Source organism: Polypterus senegalus, chromosome 17 (assembly GCF_016835505.1).
Source record: "Polypterus senegalus isolate Bchr_013 chromosome 17, ASM1683550v1, whole genome shotgun sequence".
NCBI classification, from domain to species: domain Eukaryota; kingdom Metazoa; phylum Chordata; class Cladistia; order Polypteriformes; family Polypteridae; genus Polypterus; species Polypterus senegalus.
The window spans coordinates 14,997,716-15,013,461 of NC_053170.1; the positions used below are offsets into that span (position 1 = coordinate 14,997,716).

At 42.7% G+C, this 15,746-nt stretch overlaps 1 protein-coding gene across 1 annotated transcript in view; it reads left to right on the top strand.

Moving 5' to 3' along the window:
• The window catches only part of LOC120517847 (probable G-protein coupled receptor 158), a 95,942-nt gene that overhangs the window by 47,132 nt on the left and 33,064 nt on the right, over positions 1-15,746 (top strand). Inside the window, exon 2 of the mRNA XM_039740349.1 lies at positions 329-437. Coding sequence (XP_039596283.1) covers positions 329-437 — 109 coding nt within the window. The remainder of the gene's footprint in view (positions 1-328; positions 438-15,746) is intronic.

Sequence of the window (15,746 nt, forward strand, 5' to 3'; positions counted from 1 at the left end):
AGTCACATTCTGAGTGGAATACCAAGGCAGGATTTGTAACACGCCATGAAGTTTTGCAACTACCTTACTGTCAGCAGCCACACCAGCAATTGAACCCGTGCTGTGGGGCAAGAGGACTATTCACTTTCTCAGCCATAGTCTAATGTGTTAGATTACGGCATATGACGGTTACCTTCTATTTTTACATTATTTAGTATACTAGTAATGCTGAATATTTCATGTGTTGTTATCTTCTTTCTATGGAAATGTGTATTAGAGCGATCGTACCTGTTTGTCAACAGACAACAATGACTTACTTGAGTCTCTCTCGCTCTCTCTTTCTCTCTAGAGGAGTGATTCGAATTGATGTAAACTTGCAAAGCTTTGACATTGACCAGTGTGCTACTGGGGAAGACTGGTTTGCAGATACACACCAGTGCAATCGCACCAGCTCACAGGTAAGAGAATCTCAATTTTCATCACTGTTTGGAGACAGCAGCAAGCACATCATGGCCTTCTGCATTAGACTGAAAATGTCTGATGTCCCTTAGACAATGAAATGAAACAATGAAATGTCACAATTACATTTAACAGGAACTCTCAAGAAAAGCGGGTCCTCAGTGTGAGCCAAAGTAAGTTTTAATTTGTTAACCGTAGTGGACTCAGAAAGTATTCAGACCCTTTCACTTTCTGCACAGCTTATTATGATTTTGATTTCATTTGAATTGGACAAATTTGCCATTTTTGCCCATTAAGCCACACATAATAATCCTTAATGAGTGCAGCCACAGAAGCATAAGGCGAGTTCAAACACGGGTAAAACGCGTGCCGAAAGAAATCTCTCAGTCCAAAAGTTAGTTTTAAAAATATTTAGTGAAAATTAAAGGTAAATAATCCACACAAGAATAAAGAAAGAAGTTGTTACACACGTAGAATAAAAGGCAAAAAAAGGAAAAAATATATCTTCTCAAAACTTAGCTTTTCTTGAGAAACTTTAGTTATTTATGTACCTAAAAGTTCTTAAGTTCTTCTTCTATATGTTTTAAGCGTACGGCCCAGCACTTAAATAAGTGCGTTGTCCTACACGTTACTTCACCCACTCAAAAGGCACGTAGGTGCGGTTTAAAACCACGTGCCCTCTACACCTTACACATGGCAAGGCTGATCACTAACTGAGAGTAATGTTTAGTCAGAGCTGTTAGAAATGGCTAGAATATCCCAATTCAACTCTACTTATGGGGGTTATAGGAACCTCCCATAGAGTATGCATGGCTATTTAGTAAAACATTTATGAATCTTATGTAACTAGGAAATGGCTCTTACAATGAGAAAGTGAAGACATGTTTTAAAAAGGTACATTTATTAAAAATGAAAACCTGAAAGCTCTCATTTATTTAACTCTTCCGATCCCTAATTCAGTACTTTATAGAAGCCCCTGTGGTAGTAATTCCAGTTTAAGTCGTCTTGGGTAAGCCTCTACAGGCTTTGCACACCTGGATTTGGGCAGTTTATCCTATTCTACCTGGCAGATCCTCTCATGCTCCATTAGACTGGATGGGAAGAGTCTGTAAACCACCGTCTTTAGGTCTCTCCACTGATGTTCTATGGGGTTTAAGTCTGGGCTTTCAACGGAGCACTCAAGGGCACACAGAGACTTGTCCCTGAAGACACTCCAGTGTTGTCTTGGCTGACGGTCCCGCCGGCTAAGGTCACATGCACTCTGGAGCAGGTTTTCTTCAAGGACTTCTCTGTATGGGCCGCATGGTGGGACAGTGATAGAGCTGCTCACTCGCAGTGAGGAGACCAGGGTCCTCCCTGCATGGAGTTTGCATGTTCTTCCCAAGTCCACGTGGGTTTCCTCCCACAGTTAGGTGGATTGGTGATACTAAGTTGGCCAGTGTGTGTGTTTGCCCTGTCATGGACTGGAGTCCTGTCTACGTCTTGTTCCTGCCTTGCCCTGTATGCCAGCTTTGATAGGCTCCAGCACCACATGCAACCCTGGACAGGATTAAGCGGGTTAGAAAATGACATGTCCTCTCTGTATTTGCTTTATTCATCCTTCCCTTAATTCTGACCAGTGCCCCTGTCCCAGCACCCAGCATTGTATGATGCCACCACCACCATCCTTCACTGTAGGGATGGTATTAGGTAGGTGATGGGCAGTGCTTGGTCTTTGCCAAACACAGTGCTTGGAGTTCTGCCCAAAGAGTTCAATTGTTGTCTCATTAGACCAGAGGATCTTCTTGCTCCTGCTCTGAGAGTCCTTAAAACTGTCATATGCCTTTCGCTCAAGAGTGGCTTCTGTTTAGACCAGGGGTGGGCAGTGTCGGTCCTGGAGGGCCGCAGTGGCTGCAGGTTTTCTTCCCAACCCAATTGCTTAATTAGAAACCAATCCTTGCCAATCTCAGGCCTTATTTAATTTTATAGCTTGTTAGTCTGCAATGTAAGGTTCTTATATCGTAGATTTTTTCCCTTCCAAGGATATCATCCAAATGACTTGAAGTCTTAAACAGATATTTTTCGGTCTGTCAAATTTTTCTCTTAAGTGTTTTATTAAACTAAATAGTGCATGATGAACACACACACAGGTAAGGTGGAGAACTGCTGGCTCCTTTGTCATGCGCATCTTATTGCTGATAAGGATCCATTAAAAACAGTGAATGCAGCTCTTTAAGACTGAAATAAGCAATTAAGGGTGGGGAACCTTAACAAGCGAGACCACTAAAATGAAGCATCAAAATGTCACCTGAGCAATAAGTGCTTCATCAGCAATAACTGAGGTTGGAACAAAAACCTGCAGACACCCTCCAAGACTGGCACTGCCCAACCCAGGACTGATTATTTATGTTAGCTAGAATGCCTAGAGGGGGCTGGGTGGTCTCGTGGCCTCAGAACCCCTGCAGATTTTATTTTTTCTCCAGCCGTCTGGAGTTTTTTTTTTGTTTTGTTTTTTCTGTCCTCCCTGGCCATCAGGCCTTACTTTTATTCTATGTTAATTAGTGTTCCCTTTTTTAAATTCTCATTTATTTCTCTTTCTTCATCATGTAAAGCACTTTCAGCTGCATTATTTGTATAAAATGTGCTATAGAAATAAATGTTGTTGTTGTTGGTCTGGACAAGCTACCATAAACATCTGATTGATGAAGTGCTGCCGAGAGTTGTCCTTCCAACAGGTTATCCCATCTCCTGAAGCCCCATTAGAGTAACCATTAGCTTCTGGGTCACCTCCCTGGCCAAGCTCCTTCTTGCCCGGTCACTCAGTGCGGGAGGATGGCCAACTCTAGGAAGAGTCTTAGTTGCTCCAAACTTCTTCCATTTCACAAATATCGAGGCCACTGTGCTCTTGGGAACTCTCAAAGTGTCACAAATTGCTTATAAGCCTTTTACTCAAGAGTCTCTTCTGTCCAGCCATTCTGCCACAAATGCCTGATGGATGGAGTGCTACTGAGACGGTCGTCCATCCAACATGTTTCTCCGTCTCAGCTGAGGATTTCTAAAGCTGTGTTTGAGTGTCCACTGGGTTCTTGGTCGCCTCCGTATCCAGGGTCCTTCTTGTCTGATTACTCAGTTTGGCCTGACGGCCAGCTTCTTGAAAGAGTCCTGGTGGTTCCAAACCTCTTCCATTTCACAAATATTGGGGTCATTGCACTCCTGGGAACACCCAATGTTGCAGAAATGCTTTGACCCCCTTGTCCTGATCAACATGCACAGCTTGATCACAGTGATCTACATTGCAGAGAGTTCTTTGGTCTTTAAGGCTTGGTTTTTGTCCGGACGTGCAGGGTGAATTGTGGGACCTTCTATAATCAGGTACACATGTGCCTTGCTGAACTGTCCAGTCAATTCAGTTTGCTGCAGGTGGACTTCAGCCCAGCTCCACAAAGATCTCAAAGTGAAATACAGCAAACAGATAAACCTGAGCACAATCTGGAATGCCAGAGCTAAGGGTCTGGATTCTTATAGGAATCAAAGACTTCAGTTTTGAAGTTTTAATAAATTTGAAAACCTTTCTGGAAATGTGTGTTCACTTTTGTCATTATGGGTTGTTAAGCGTAGCTTGTAAGGCAAAAATGGCAAATTTATCCATTTCAAATGAAATCTATAGCAAAATAAAGGGTGCAAAAAGTGAAGGGGTCTGAATATTCCCTGCAGATGAAAAACAAGCAACAGAGCAGGTAATGCCGGAGATAAGTGAAGATGAAACAGAAATCAGGGACCTGTGGTCAGGGGAGGCAGGTGAGGCTCCATCATGAAAAGTAAAAATGATAACATAAATGTGTCCACTGGTCTGTGCTATAAATTTGTTTTCTGTGTGATTCCAATAATTTCGATCATTTTTATAGTCACTTTTATAATCGCTGAATTGGCGCATTTCCTGTTCAAACACTGGGGAGAAACAAGAGGTGCGGTAGCGACGAGAACTGCGCTCTCCCTCACACGCCTGGTTGATGCATGAGATTGTCGCGTGCCTGTTGCTGTCTTTCTGTATGACGCTAATATAAGGCTTGCAGACTCGTTTATGTTGTACAGTATATGAATGTTCAATGATGCTTTTGTCCATAGCTTTATGTTCGGGTGTTGATTGCTATGGTCTGCGTCTTTTGAGACGTATGACTGCCGGAGGGAGGGGTGTGGTTTAGAAGGCACGCTGTATGGAGAGTTGGTTTAAACAGGGTTCAAAATAAACAGCATTCGAAACGTTATTCTGAGTGTGTCGCTACTTCAATCTAGAGAACACTACAGTTTATTATACACCCTGACTTTCTAATAGCTTTAATGAATGTGTGTGACATATTTAGTCATGCTGATCGGACATAAAACCGCAGTGAAAAGGCACAAAGTGAGCGGACAGTGCCGTGCCGCCCTGAAGGGGGCGCATGTGAGCCCAACAGGTGCTCGTCGCTGCTTGTTCTACGCAGACGCTCAGCGCCAATAAGTTAGCGATATCAGAAAGTCAATGGCACTGCAGCGGTCTGTTTAGTTTTATTTTTTGTTCCAACTGACTGCCAAAATGGAAAATTAAGATTTTTAAAACTAAAGGAGAATAAGGAGGACTTTTAAAAGAAAGTGACGGAGATTTTAGGTATATGGACTTTATTTACAACTAAAAGGAACGACCATAAACGGTTTTCAATTTTACGAAAAATGGGATCAGACAAAGAAACTAAATTTTGTAATTAAATAAAATTCTTTTGTTTATCTTGTTATCCTTTTGTTGAACAGTCGGTATTAAAATTAATTAAAGCATCAGAATTAAGCTTTCATAAACAACTTAATATTTCAATTAAGGTCAAAATTGAAATCCCTTTTTTGTACACCACTCTATCCTTTCATTTGTATTGAATGAGTAGGAATTGTGGAACTGCAACGGCAAATTTAGAACATTAGGCTGCCACTTGATTAGTGAATAAGCGACTCTTTGGGGTTCATATATTTGTAAATGTCACTCTGAAGGAGTCACCAGCCATGACCCTCACCGCACGTCACTGCTAGAAATGTAGGAGCAGCAATACAAAAATATACATATGACACTGATCTGATCACTTAGACAGGAACGGGGGATTGCATCGAGAGCCCAGAATGCTAACATACACACCATATTCAATTTAGTGTTAATTTGATTTCAACTTCTTCAGCTTTTTTTTTTTTTAATTTAAGTTAAGCTTCTGAAAGAAAGTTAAGCCGTGCACGGACTGCATAAGACACTAAATTTCAGTTGAAAATGCTGATCACTCAGATGACACCGAAACATCTGTCTGGTAGAAAATCGACCAGCTTTGAGTCGCTCATGTCAGACCCCTAATCTGTGCTGTGATTCCTGGAATTAAAGGATAAAGAAATGTCCATAGGAAAGGAATGCTGCGGCCCAGGTGGAAAACAGCCAAGTGTGTAGCCTGACGTGTTACAACAATGAGTGGATGTGCACTTAAGAGCATAAGAAATGTGACATACGAGAGGAGACCATTCAGTCCATCAAGCTCATTTGTTTAGCTATATAAGCTGTCCCAGTATCTCATCCAGATTTGTCTTAAAGGGGTTTCTGCTTAGAGGTCCATGCCTCAGTAAGTTTCAGATTCCTACAACTCTTGGCATAAAGAAGTACTTTCTGGCTTCATTTCTAAACACACGTCCCCTTAAGTCCCACTGGTGTCTTCAAGTATAGCAGTGTTTCCCAAACTTGGTCCTGGGGACCCCCTGTGGCTGCAGCTTTTTGTTCCAACCAGATTCCTAATCAGTGACAACGCCTGATAGCACTGATCTCATTTAATTAGCTGCTATTATTTTTCTTTTATTCTACAATTAGAACAGCACAGCAGCATGATTTTTACATTTATAAGGCATTTAGAAATATTTCTGCTTTTGCTGTAGATTTAAATACTGAACTCTCTTTTGTTGATCTCATTATATTTTGCTCTTTCTCTGTGCAGTTTCCCCCTTCCTTGTATCTTAATAATGACAATAAAAACGAGCAGAGCAGACAACCAGCCAAGCAACATTGAATTGTGAAATTCTGCAAATACTTCAGCATTAGACCAACTAATGAGTAAATAATTAGAGCACCTGGAAAAGTAGAATGAAAATCAAGATGAAAATATTGTTAAAAAGAAAAAAAAAGACATTATTCCCATATTATAACTGCTTGGCACATTTTAATATATATATTTTTTTACCAAACCAAACTTAGTTTTCTAATTTCTATATTGTTCCCAGTATAACAGTTGACTTAATTAGCTGAAGAGTGCATTAAAAAAAACAGAAGCTGGTGGGAACAAAAACCTGCAGCCATAGGGGGTCCCCAGGGCCGAGTTTGGGAAGCACTGAAGTACGGGATTCACCCTTAAACTGAAATGCTGAAACTTCTGAAGACCTGGATTAGGTCCCCATGTGGTCTTCTCTGCTCGAGACTAAACGGGTTTAATACTCTGAGCCTGTCAAAGTAGGACATGTCCCCAGGTTCTAGAATGCTCTCAGTTTCTCTCCTCTGCACAGCTTCCAGGGCTGCTCTGCCTTTGTTGCATTATGGTGACCAGAACTGCACACAGCACTCCAAATAAAGTCACACTAGAATGTTATGTAGTCTTGAGCATAATGTCCCTTGAGGATTTTAAAGACCTGGAGCAATTCCCCATGTGGTCTTCTCTGCTCAAGACTAGACAGATTTAATTCTTTACATCTGTCACAGTAGAACATGTCCTCAAGTCCTTGGATGCACCCGGTTACTCTCCTCTGCAAGTCTTTCTTGAGGTGTGGTGCCCAGAACTACACACAGGACTCCATATGTGGTGTCACTAGTGCATGACATAGTCTGAGCATAACGTCCCTTAAGGATTTTAAAGACCTGTGGAGAAGTTCCCCATGTGGTCTTCTCTGCTCAAGACTACACAGATTTAATTGTCTCAGTCTGTCACAGTAGGACATGTCCTCAAGTCCTTGGATGCACCTGGTTACTCTCCTCTGCAAGTCTTTCTTGAGGTGTGGTGACCAGAACTGCACACAGGATTCCAGATGTGGTGTCACTAGAGTGTTATGTAGTCTGAGCATAATGCCCCTTCAGGATTTTGAAGACCCAGATGAGGTCCCCATGTGGTCTGCTCTGCCTGAGACTAAACAGATTTAATTGTCTGAGCCTGTCACAGTAGGACATGTCCTCAAGTCCTTGGATGCACCTGGTTATTCTCCTCTGCACAGCTTCAAGTGCTGCTCTGTCGTTGTTGAGGTGTGGCAGCCATAACTGCGCACAGGACTCCAGATGCATTCTCACTAGTGCATTACGTGGTCTGAGCATAACGTCCCTTGAGGATTTTAAAGACGTGGAGCAGTTCCCCATGTGGTCTTCTCTGCTAAAGACTACACAGATTTAATTGTGTCAGTCTGTCACAGTAGGACATGTCCTCAAGTCCTTGGATGCACCTGGTTATTCTCCTCTGCACAGCTTCAAGTGCTGCTCTGTCGTTGTTGAGGTGTGGCAGCCATAACTGCGCACAGGACTCCAGATGCATTCTCACTAGTGCATTACGTGGTCTGAGCATAACGTCCCTTGAGGATTTTAAAGACGTGGAGCAGTTCCCCATATGGTCTTCTCTGCTCAAGACTACACAGATTTAATTGTGTCAGTCTGTCACAGTAGGACATGTCCTCAAGTCCTTGGATGCACCTGGTTACTCTCCTCTGCAAGTCTTTATTGAGGTGTGGTGACCAGAACTGCACACTGGACTCCAGATGCAGTCTCACAAGTGCATTACATAGTCTGAGCATAACGGCCTTTGACTTAAATTCCATGGTTTTTATGATATAACCTGACATTTTGTTTTGTCTTTTTAACTGCTTCTGTGCACTGCTTAGTCGATGATTTCAGACGACGTCTGCTGAGTGTCCCAGATGGCTGGTCAAGGTGCCAAACTGAAAGCCCTTCATTTCTAAAAGACACTTGAGTGGTGTACTGTGTATGTTACCTAGGGCTGCCCTTTGACGTGTTTCCTGTCTTTCTTGGCCTTGTGAGGAGCGCTGCCAACAGGCGTGTTCCCTAATAGGAGATGGCTTGATGGCGGCAGAGGCGTGAGCAGGCCATCTATTTGTTTAGGGACACTGCAGCAATGGCAGATTCTGTTAATCAAGAGCTGAATCCGCTGAGAAAGTGGACAGATGGGTGCTTGCTTAATATAGGACACGCTGCCGGCAGCGGAAGAAGCCTACTGCATAGGCACTTGTTTTTGCTGTTAGTCTGTGAACAGAGCCAGACACGGAGACTAGAAAATCTGATCACCCCGGCTGACAAGCAGCCTACTGCATTTGTTTTCAAATTGGATTTGTGGGGGAAAAAAAAAATATATGTACATACTCACTAAATGTCTAGAGATAAGCGGCGTATACTCCTAATGCAGTATGATGCCAACTGCACTTTAGCTACAGCAGATTAATTGTTATTTTCATCTTTTGTGATGAACTTTTCCCCAACATTCCAAATGCCTCCAAAGGTTAACGTCGCCTTCTCAGATCACAGTGCTGCTAAATTGGTCTTTTATGGGGTTCAGCGCACCACATTTTTAGAAGCCTCTTCATGAGCAGCTTGTGATGTGAAGGAAAAAAAAGAAAAAAGCGTCGCAGTTAATCTTCTGGAAAACAGAAAACACTGGAAAACGCCTAAACAGACAATGAGACTGCGACAAAGAGCAGCAAAATGTCACTGGACGAAAACAGTGCCCATCAAAAATGTTCACCCCCCTTCCCACGCCCTAGGAAGCTTTCGAATTTTATTGTTAGACAACATGGAATGGCAGTGGATTGAATTTGGCCTTTTTGACACTGATTAACAGATGTGAAAGATACCCCGGACACAGATGGACACAGAGACAGCCAGATATTTATTTCTCTTTTCTGCAACACGTCACTCGCAGTGCACAAACCAGCACAATAACAGCTCAGTCCTTATCTCTGTCTTTTCTTCTCCTACAAGCTCCGTTCTCTTCCGCCTGACTCCGGCTTCCTGAGTGGAGTGAGGTGGCCTCCTTTATACTGCACCCGGTGTGGTGGAAGTGCTGCATGCCAAGGCCCTGGAGCTGCCCAGGCACCCCCTGGGGGTGGCCACGGACCCCAACAGGCTTGGGCTTCAAAGCCCCGATGCCACCCAGGGTGGCTGTCCTTTCATGTCCCAGGGAATGGCTTGTCCTTTTTTCGGTCCCCTGCAGTTCTAGGCTTCCCAACAGGGCACGATACCCAGCCATCCCTCAGAAAGAAAATAGACCTTTAATGTCAACGTGAAAACAAATCCCTGCAAAGTGGTCTAAATCAATCTACTGTACAATAAAATGAGTTCTGTGTGAATGTGTGTGCCTGGTCCCTCTGGCTTTGGTGACTCGATCGAAAGAGGAAGTGCGAGAGTGAGACACGAGGAGTAGTGAAGGTGATGGAGCAGAGGCGGCCTTAGAGGTGTGCGGGGCCTACGGCTGACCAATCCCACGCAGGGACGCTTACATCAAACACTGTTACCGGTATGTCTGGACTGTATAAACCTGCCCGTGAAATGAATAAAAATAATGTTAACAATACACTGGATTTTATAATCCAGTTAATAGTTATATATTTATAAAAACTGAATTACTTACAATTTATTCGTACGAAAATATGATGGGGAAACGTCTAGACTTTTGCAGCCGTCTACTAGAATACTTCACCACAGCCCAATCAATTTTCTATCAAACACATAAACACAAATCACTTGGCACACAGAAATGGCGTTTGCAACAACTTAGACAATAATACACTAATGCCTCATGTCAGTCGCGCGACCTGTTTAATTACGTCAAAAATGTTTCTGGGTGGGAGTCAAGCATGTTAGAGTAGTGGAGGGGATAAATTATTGTCTGTTGGGTATATAGAACTACAAACCGGATTCCAAAAAAGTTGGGACACTATACAAATCGTGAATAAAAACTGAATGCAATGATGTGGAGGTGCCAACTTCTAATATTTTATTCAGAATAGAACATAAATCACGGAACAAAAGTTTCAACTGAGAAAATGTATCATTTTAAGGGAAAAATATGTTGATTCAGAATTTCATGGTGTCAACAAATCCCAAAAAAGTTGGGATAAGGCCATTTTCACCACTGTGTGGCATCTCCCCTTCTTCTTACAACACTCAACAGACGTCTGGGGACCGAGGAGACCAGTTTCTCAAGTTTAGAAATAGGAATGCTCTCCCATTCTTGTCTAATACAGGCCTCTAACTGTTCAATCGTCTTGGGCCTTCTTTGTCACACCTTCCTCTTTATGATGCGCCAAATGTTCTCTATAGGTGAAAGATCTGGACTGCAGACTGGCCATTTCAGTACCCGGATCCTTCTCCTACACAGCCATGATGTTGTGATTGATGCAGAATGTGGTCTGGCATTATCTTGTTGAAAAATGCAGGGTCTTCCCTGAAAGAGATGACGTCTGGATGGGAGCATATGTTGTTCTAGAACCTGAATATATTTTTCTGCATTGATGGTGCCTTTCCAGACATGCAAGCTGCCCATGCCACACGCACTCATGCAACCCCATACCATCAGAGATGCAGGCTTCTGAACTGAGCGTTGATAACAACTTGGGTTGTCCTTGTCCTCTTTGGTCCGGATGACATGGCGTCCCAGATTTCCAAAAGAACTTGAATCGTGACTCGCCTGACCACAGAACAGTCTTCCATTTTGCCACACTCCATTTTAAATGATCCCTGGCCCAGTGACAACGCCTGAGCTTGTGGATCTTGCTTAGAAATGGCTTCTTCTTTGCACTGTAGAGTTTCAGCTGGCAACGGCAGATGGCACGGTGGATTGTGTTCACTGACAATGGTTTCTGGAAGTATTCCTGAGCCCATTCTGTGATTTCCTTTACAGTAGCATTCCTGTTTGTGGTGCAGTGTCGTTTAAGGGCCTGGAGATCACGGGCATCCAGTATGGTTTTACGGCCTTGACCCTTACGCACAGAGATTGTTCCAGATTCTCTGAATCTTCGGATGATGTTATGCACAGTTGATGATGATAGATGCAAAGTCTTTGCAATTTTTCGCTGGGTAACACCTTTCTGATATTGCTCCACTATCTTTCTGTGCAACATTGTGGGAATTGGTGATCCTCTACCCATCTTGGCTTCTGAGAGACACTGCCACTCTGAGAAGCTCTTTTTATACCCAATCATGTTGCCAATTGACCTAATTAATGTTTATTGGTCTTCCAGCTCTTCGTTATGCTCAAATTTACTTTTTCCAGCCTCTTATTGCTACTTGTCCCAACTTTTTTGGGATTTGTTGACACCACCGTGAAATTTTGAATCAACATATTTTTCCTTTAAAATGATACATTTACTCGGATTAAACGTTTGATCTGTCATCTACGTTCTATTACAAATAAAATATTGACATTTGCCATCTCCACATCATTGCATTCAGTTTTTATTCACAATTTGTTTAGTGTCCCAACTTTTTTGGAATCCGGTTTGTAATACGTGCTTTGAAATCAGAAAGAAACAAAAAACAGGAAAAAGATATCCTCATACTGACGGAGTGATGGACTGAGCGTGCGAATGTTTTTTTTATTTACTTTTTAGTGCATTTAAGAATGGAAAACATTTCATTCTAAAATTTCGTAACATCAATTTGGCGCCCCCTGGATGCTGTGCCTGGGGACAAATTTTGAAAGTAGGTGTCGGCAGTTGTTTGGGACCAATGTGACCTCGTTTAGAACCCCTCGCCATTAGTTATAATGGAGCAGTGGAGTGGTGCGCAACGAGCGTTTGCTGTGAAAGCCTTTTCTAAGGATGGTGATAGTGTGACTGCTGCCCAAAGGAGATTTCAACGGCATTACCAGTTAGGACGTCACGATCGTGTCCCGTCTGCTCATGTGATTACACACAAGAAATGGGTTAGGCCTTAAAAATGAAGTCCCCAAGTGGAGCCACTTTGAGTACTGCCCGACAATCGATTGTTTGGAAGGCGCGTCATTATTTCACGCAACTGCGACATTCCATGGCCTTCGAGATCCTTAGATTTCTGTTGACATGTTACGTCGAGCAATGCAGAATTTCCACAACAGGCTGTCAGACACCTTCATGGTGTTTTCTTCAAAATGTAAAATGAATATTGATTACCATCATTAATTGCATACCCTGTACAATCCGGTATTTCATCATTAAATGTACTTTGTAACGTGTTTATGTTTGCATTGAACGTCAGACAGGAGGCAGGAAAGGCACCTCGAGAATAACAAGAGCTGAAAGAGCAGACTGTATGGGAGTGCGCACCACAGAGGGAGCGCTGCTGAAGAGCCGTTAGTAAAGGCGTAAGCGCCATGCTGAGAGACCCCTTCAGTAGCGGACAGGAGGCACCTCGAGAATAACGACAACAAGAACAACAATTTATTTCTTGTCCATCCCAAACTCACACAACGAATGCTTCAATGGGCTTTAACAGGCTCCATTATTTTTGACAGACCTCCAGCTTTGACCAGGGCTGTCTTAACGTATGGGCACAATGGGCACTGGCTGGGGACCCCGGGAACAAAGGGAACCACGATGTTTCTGATGCCTATGTTAAAGGGGGTACCCAAAAATAACCAGAATTGAAAAAAAGATTGTTTTAATAATTTTTACTTACTGAAACTTTAGACTCCTTCAAAGTACTCTCTCCATGTGAATGATTGCTCTCGTCCCAACGTTTTTGCCACTGGTGGAAACATTTTTGGAATTGCTGAAGATCAACGTTGTCCAGTGCGTGCAGCGATTTTTTTTTTTTACTTCCTTCACGGTACAAAAACACTTTCCTCTGAGTTTTTTTGTTCAAGAAAAAGTAGCACGGAGCAAAGATCAGGTGACATTTCCCCTCATTTGAAACACGAAAACCGTAAAAACTCGTAGACCTGTGATCATAAAGAACAGCATTACATTTTGTTTCCTCTTATGTAAAAAAAAACAGCTGCTGAAATTGTACTGATGCTGGAAACTGATTTTAAAGAGGAAGCTTTAAGTAAAACACGGGTCAACGAGTGGTTTTCATGTTTCAAATGAGAGGAAATGTCACTTAAAGACCAACTATTGTATTGCGATCTTTTTCACAATTTTCGTTATTCCTAATTGTGGAAGGTCGGCCAGATCTTAAGTTTGCAATACAATTTATGAAGATCGTCGTCGGACTATCGAAGAGATTTCTGAATTGACTTGTGTGTCTTGGAGTTCTTGCCACCCTCCATGCTTGCCTGATCTTTGATCTGTGCAACTTTTGTTTGTTCCCACGTTTGAAAAAAGAACTCGGATGAAAGCATTTTTATACCGTGGAGGAAGTCAAAGAAAAATCACTGCAGGCCTTGGACGACATTCGTCTTCAGGAATTCCAAAAACGTTTCCACCAGTGGGAAAAATGTTGGGACGAGAGCATTCCTTCACATGGAGAGAGTACTTTGAAGGAGACTAAAGTTTCAGTAAGTAAAACAGTTTTATTTTTACAAATTCCGGTTATTTTTGGGTACCCCCTCGTATTTTTCTCTTTTGCTATCAAAACAGGGGCTCCAGCTCACTCCGGTGCCAGGGGGCATATGATACTGGTAAGACCTGGCCTATACTACTCTGAGAAGAGGAGAACAAAACTCCCAAAAACACCTTGCAGGAAACAAAAAAATGAAAGAAATCTTGAGAATGGTAATTCAGAGAGAGACCCCCTTCCAAGTACTGGAGGTTGGGTGTGCAATGAGTGCGAAAAAATGGTGTGTCAGAACACAAATAATCCTTTTCACAGAGCTTGATGGCCAGTTTATCATGGCCACCTCAGAAACACAATCCAACAAAACATATGGAGCAAAAAAGAAGACACACATACATAGAAACTAAATGAGCAACAATATGAGCACAAACAAGACATAAAGACAGCACTTGAACCACATCAGCATTCCTAGAAATGAAGAGGGGCACAAATGATCCTGCCTGGCAGACAATCCCTCCCCCAATTCCAACACCTATTAAAAGCTGGCACACGCACTGCCCTTTAATCTTTTATTCTTTGCGTTTTGAGAAAGACAAGCACAGCTTTCTATTTTAAAGACGCCTGCAGATGTGATGTTCTGGTGGATTATGTCGATAATCTGGAGCGTCTGACATGGTCTGCCCCGTAGACCCACTTTCTCACTGTCGGTAGTTCTCCTGAATCCCCTAGCCTGGTCAATTTCACTGCTCTCACTGAAAAGTTTAAGAAGATCAGGGGAGGTACTGTGGTGCTTTTATGAAAAAAATAAAATATTGAAACAAGAGATAATCGTGGATGCCTACCAGCCCTGATGTAACTGGCATGTTTTAGGGCCGTTTGCCATCTTTCTCACTCTGTGGTAGGCAGCTTAAACTGGAGGTGTTGAGTTTCCTGGGTGGCAGGAAGTTCACTTTTGGTTGTATTGTGGATCAGGTTCCATGAAACTTTATAAAGAATTTGGCAATGCCAATGTGCCATGTAGGCGTTAAGAGTTTAGGCAGATGTTTAGTTCGCTACAGCCTCAGATGGAATAGGAGCACAGTGCAAATCAAGGGAGGTGAAGCTCGAGCTTTAGAACACACTTGTGAGGTGTCACGTTGAGTACTGTGTGCAGTTTTGGTCTCCATATCTCTCTATTATAAAAAAAAATTTTGGAAGGAGACGAGATGTGGTTGTCTCAGAGAGACACTTTCATGTCCTGCGAGACGAGTCTTTGTGCCAAGCAATGTAACCATGCCCGGGGCTGGAAGCCCTGCGAGGCAAGAGCTTAGGCAAAGAGATCTGGAAAAGTCCTGTGTGGTTACGTCAGGCACATTCTTGTAGAGAGAAAGAAATGATATTCACTCACGGGCAGTTATATGTTTAGTTGTCACGATGTAATTCCAAACACGGAATCAAAATTGGTGGCTCTGAGGCTAGGGATCTGAACTGACAATCGGAAGGTTGCCGGTTCAAATCCCGTAAATGCCAATAGGGACTCTGCTCTGTTGGGTCCTTGAGCAAGGTCTTTAACCTACAATTGCTGAGCGCTTTGAGTAGTGAGAAAAGCGCTATATAAATGCAAAGAATTTTTTTTTAAAATTCAATGCAATACTGATTAAAAGGTAAAAGCAAAAAGAGATCGAATATATGGGCATACACGATATGACAGAAGTGCGACACGCGAAACGCAGATCATGCAGCACGGCACCAGCAGCAAACCAGCAGCTGATTGAGCAAAGAGGAGGTAAAAAAAAAACTATGCGTTTCCCATTGTATCACGGTTTAAGAGGGGGTGTCG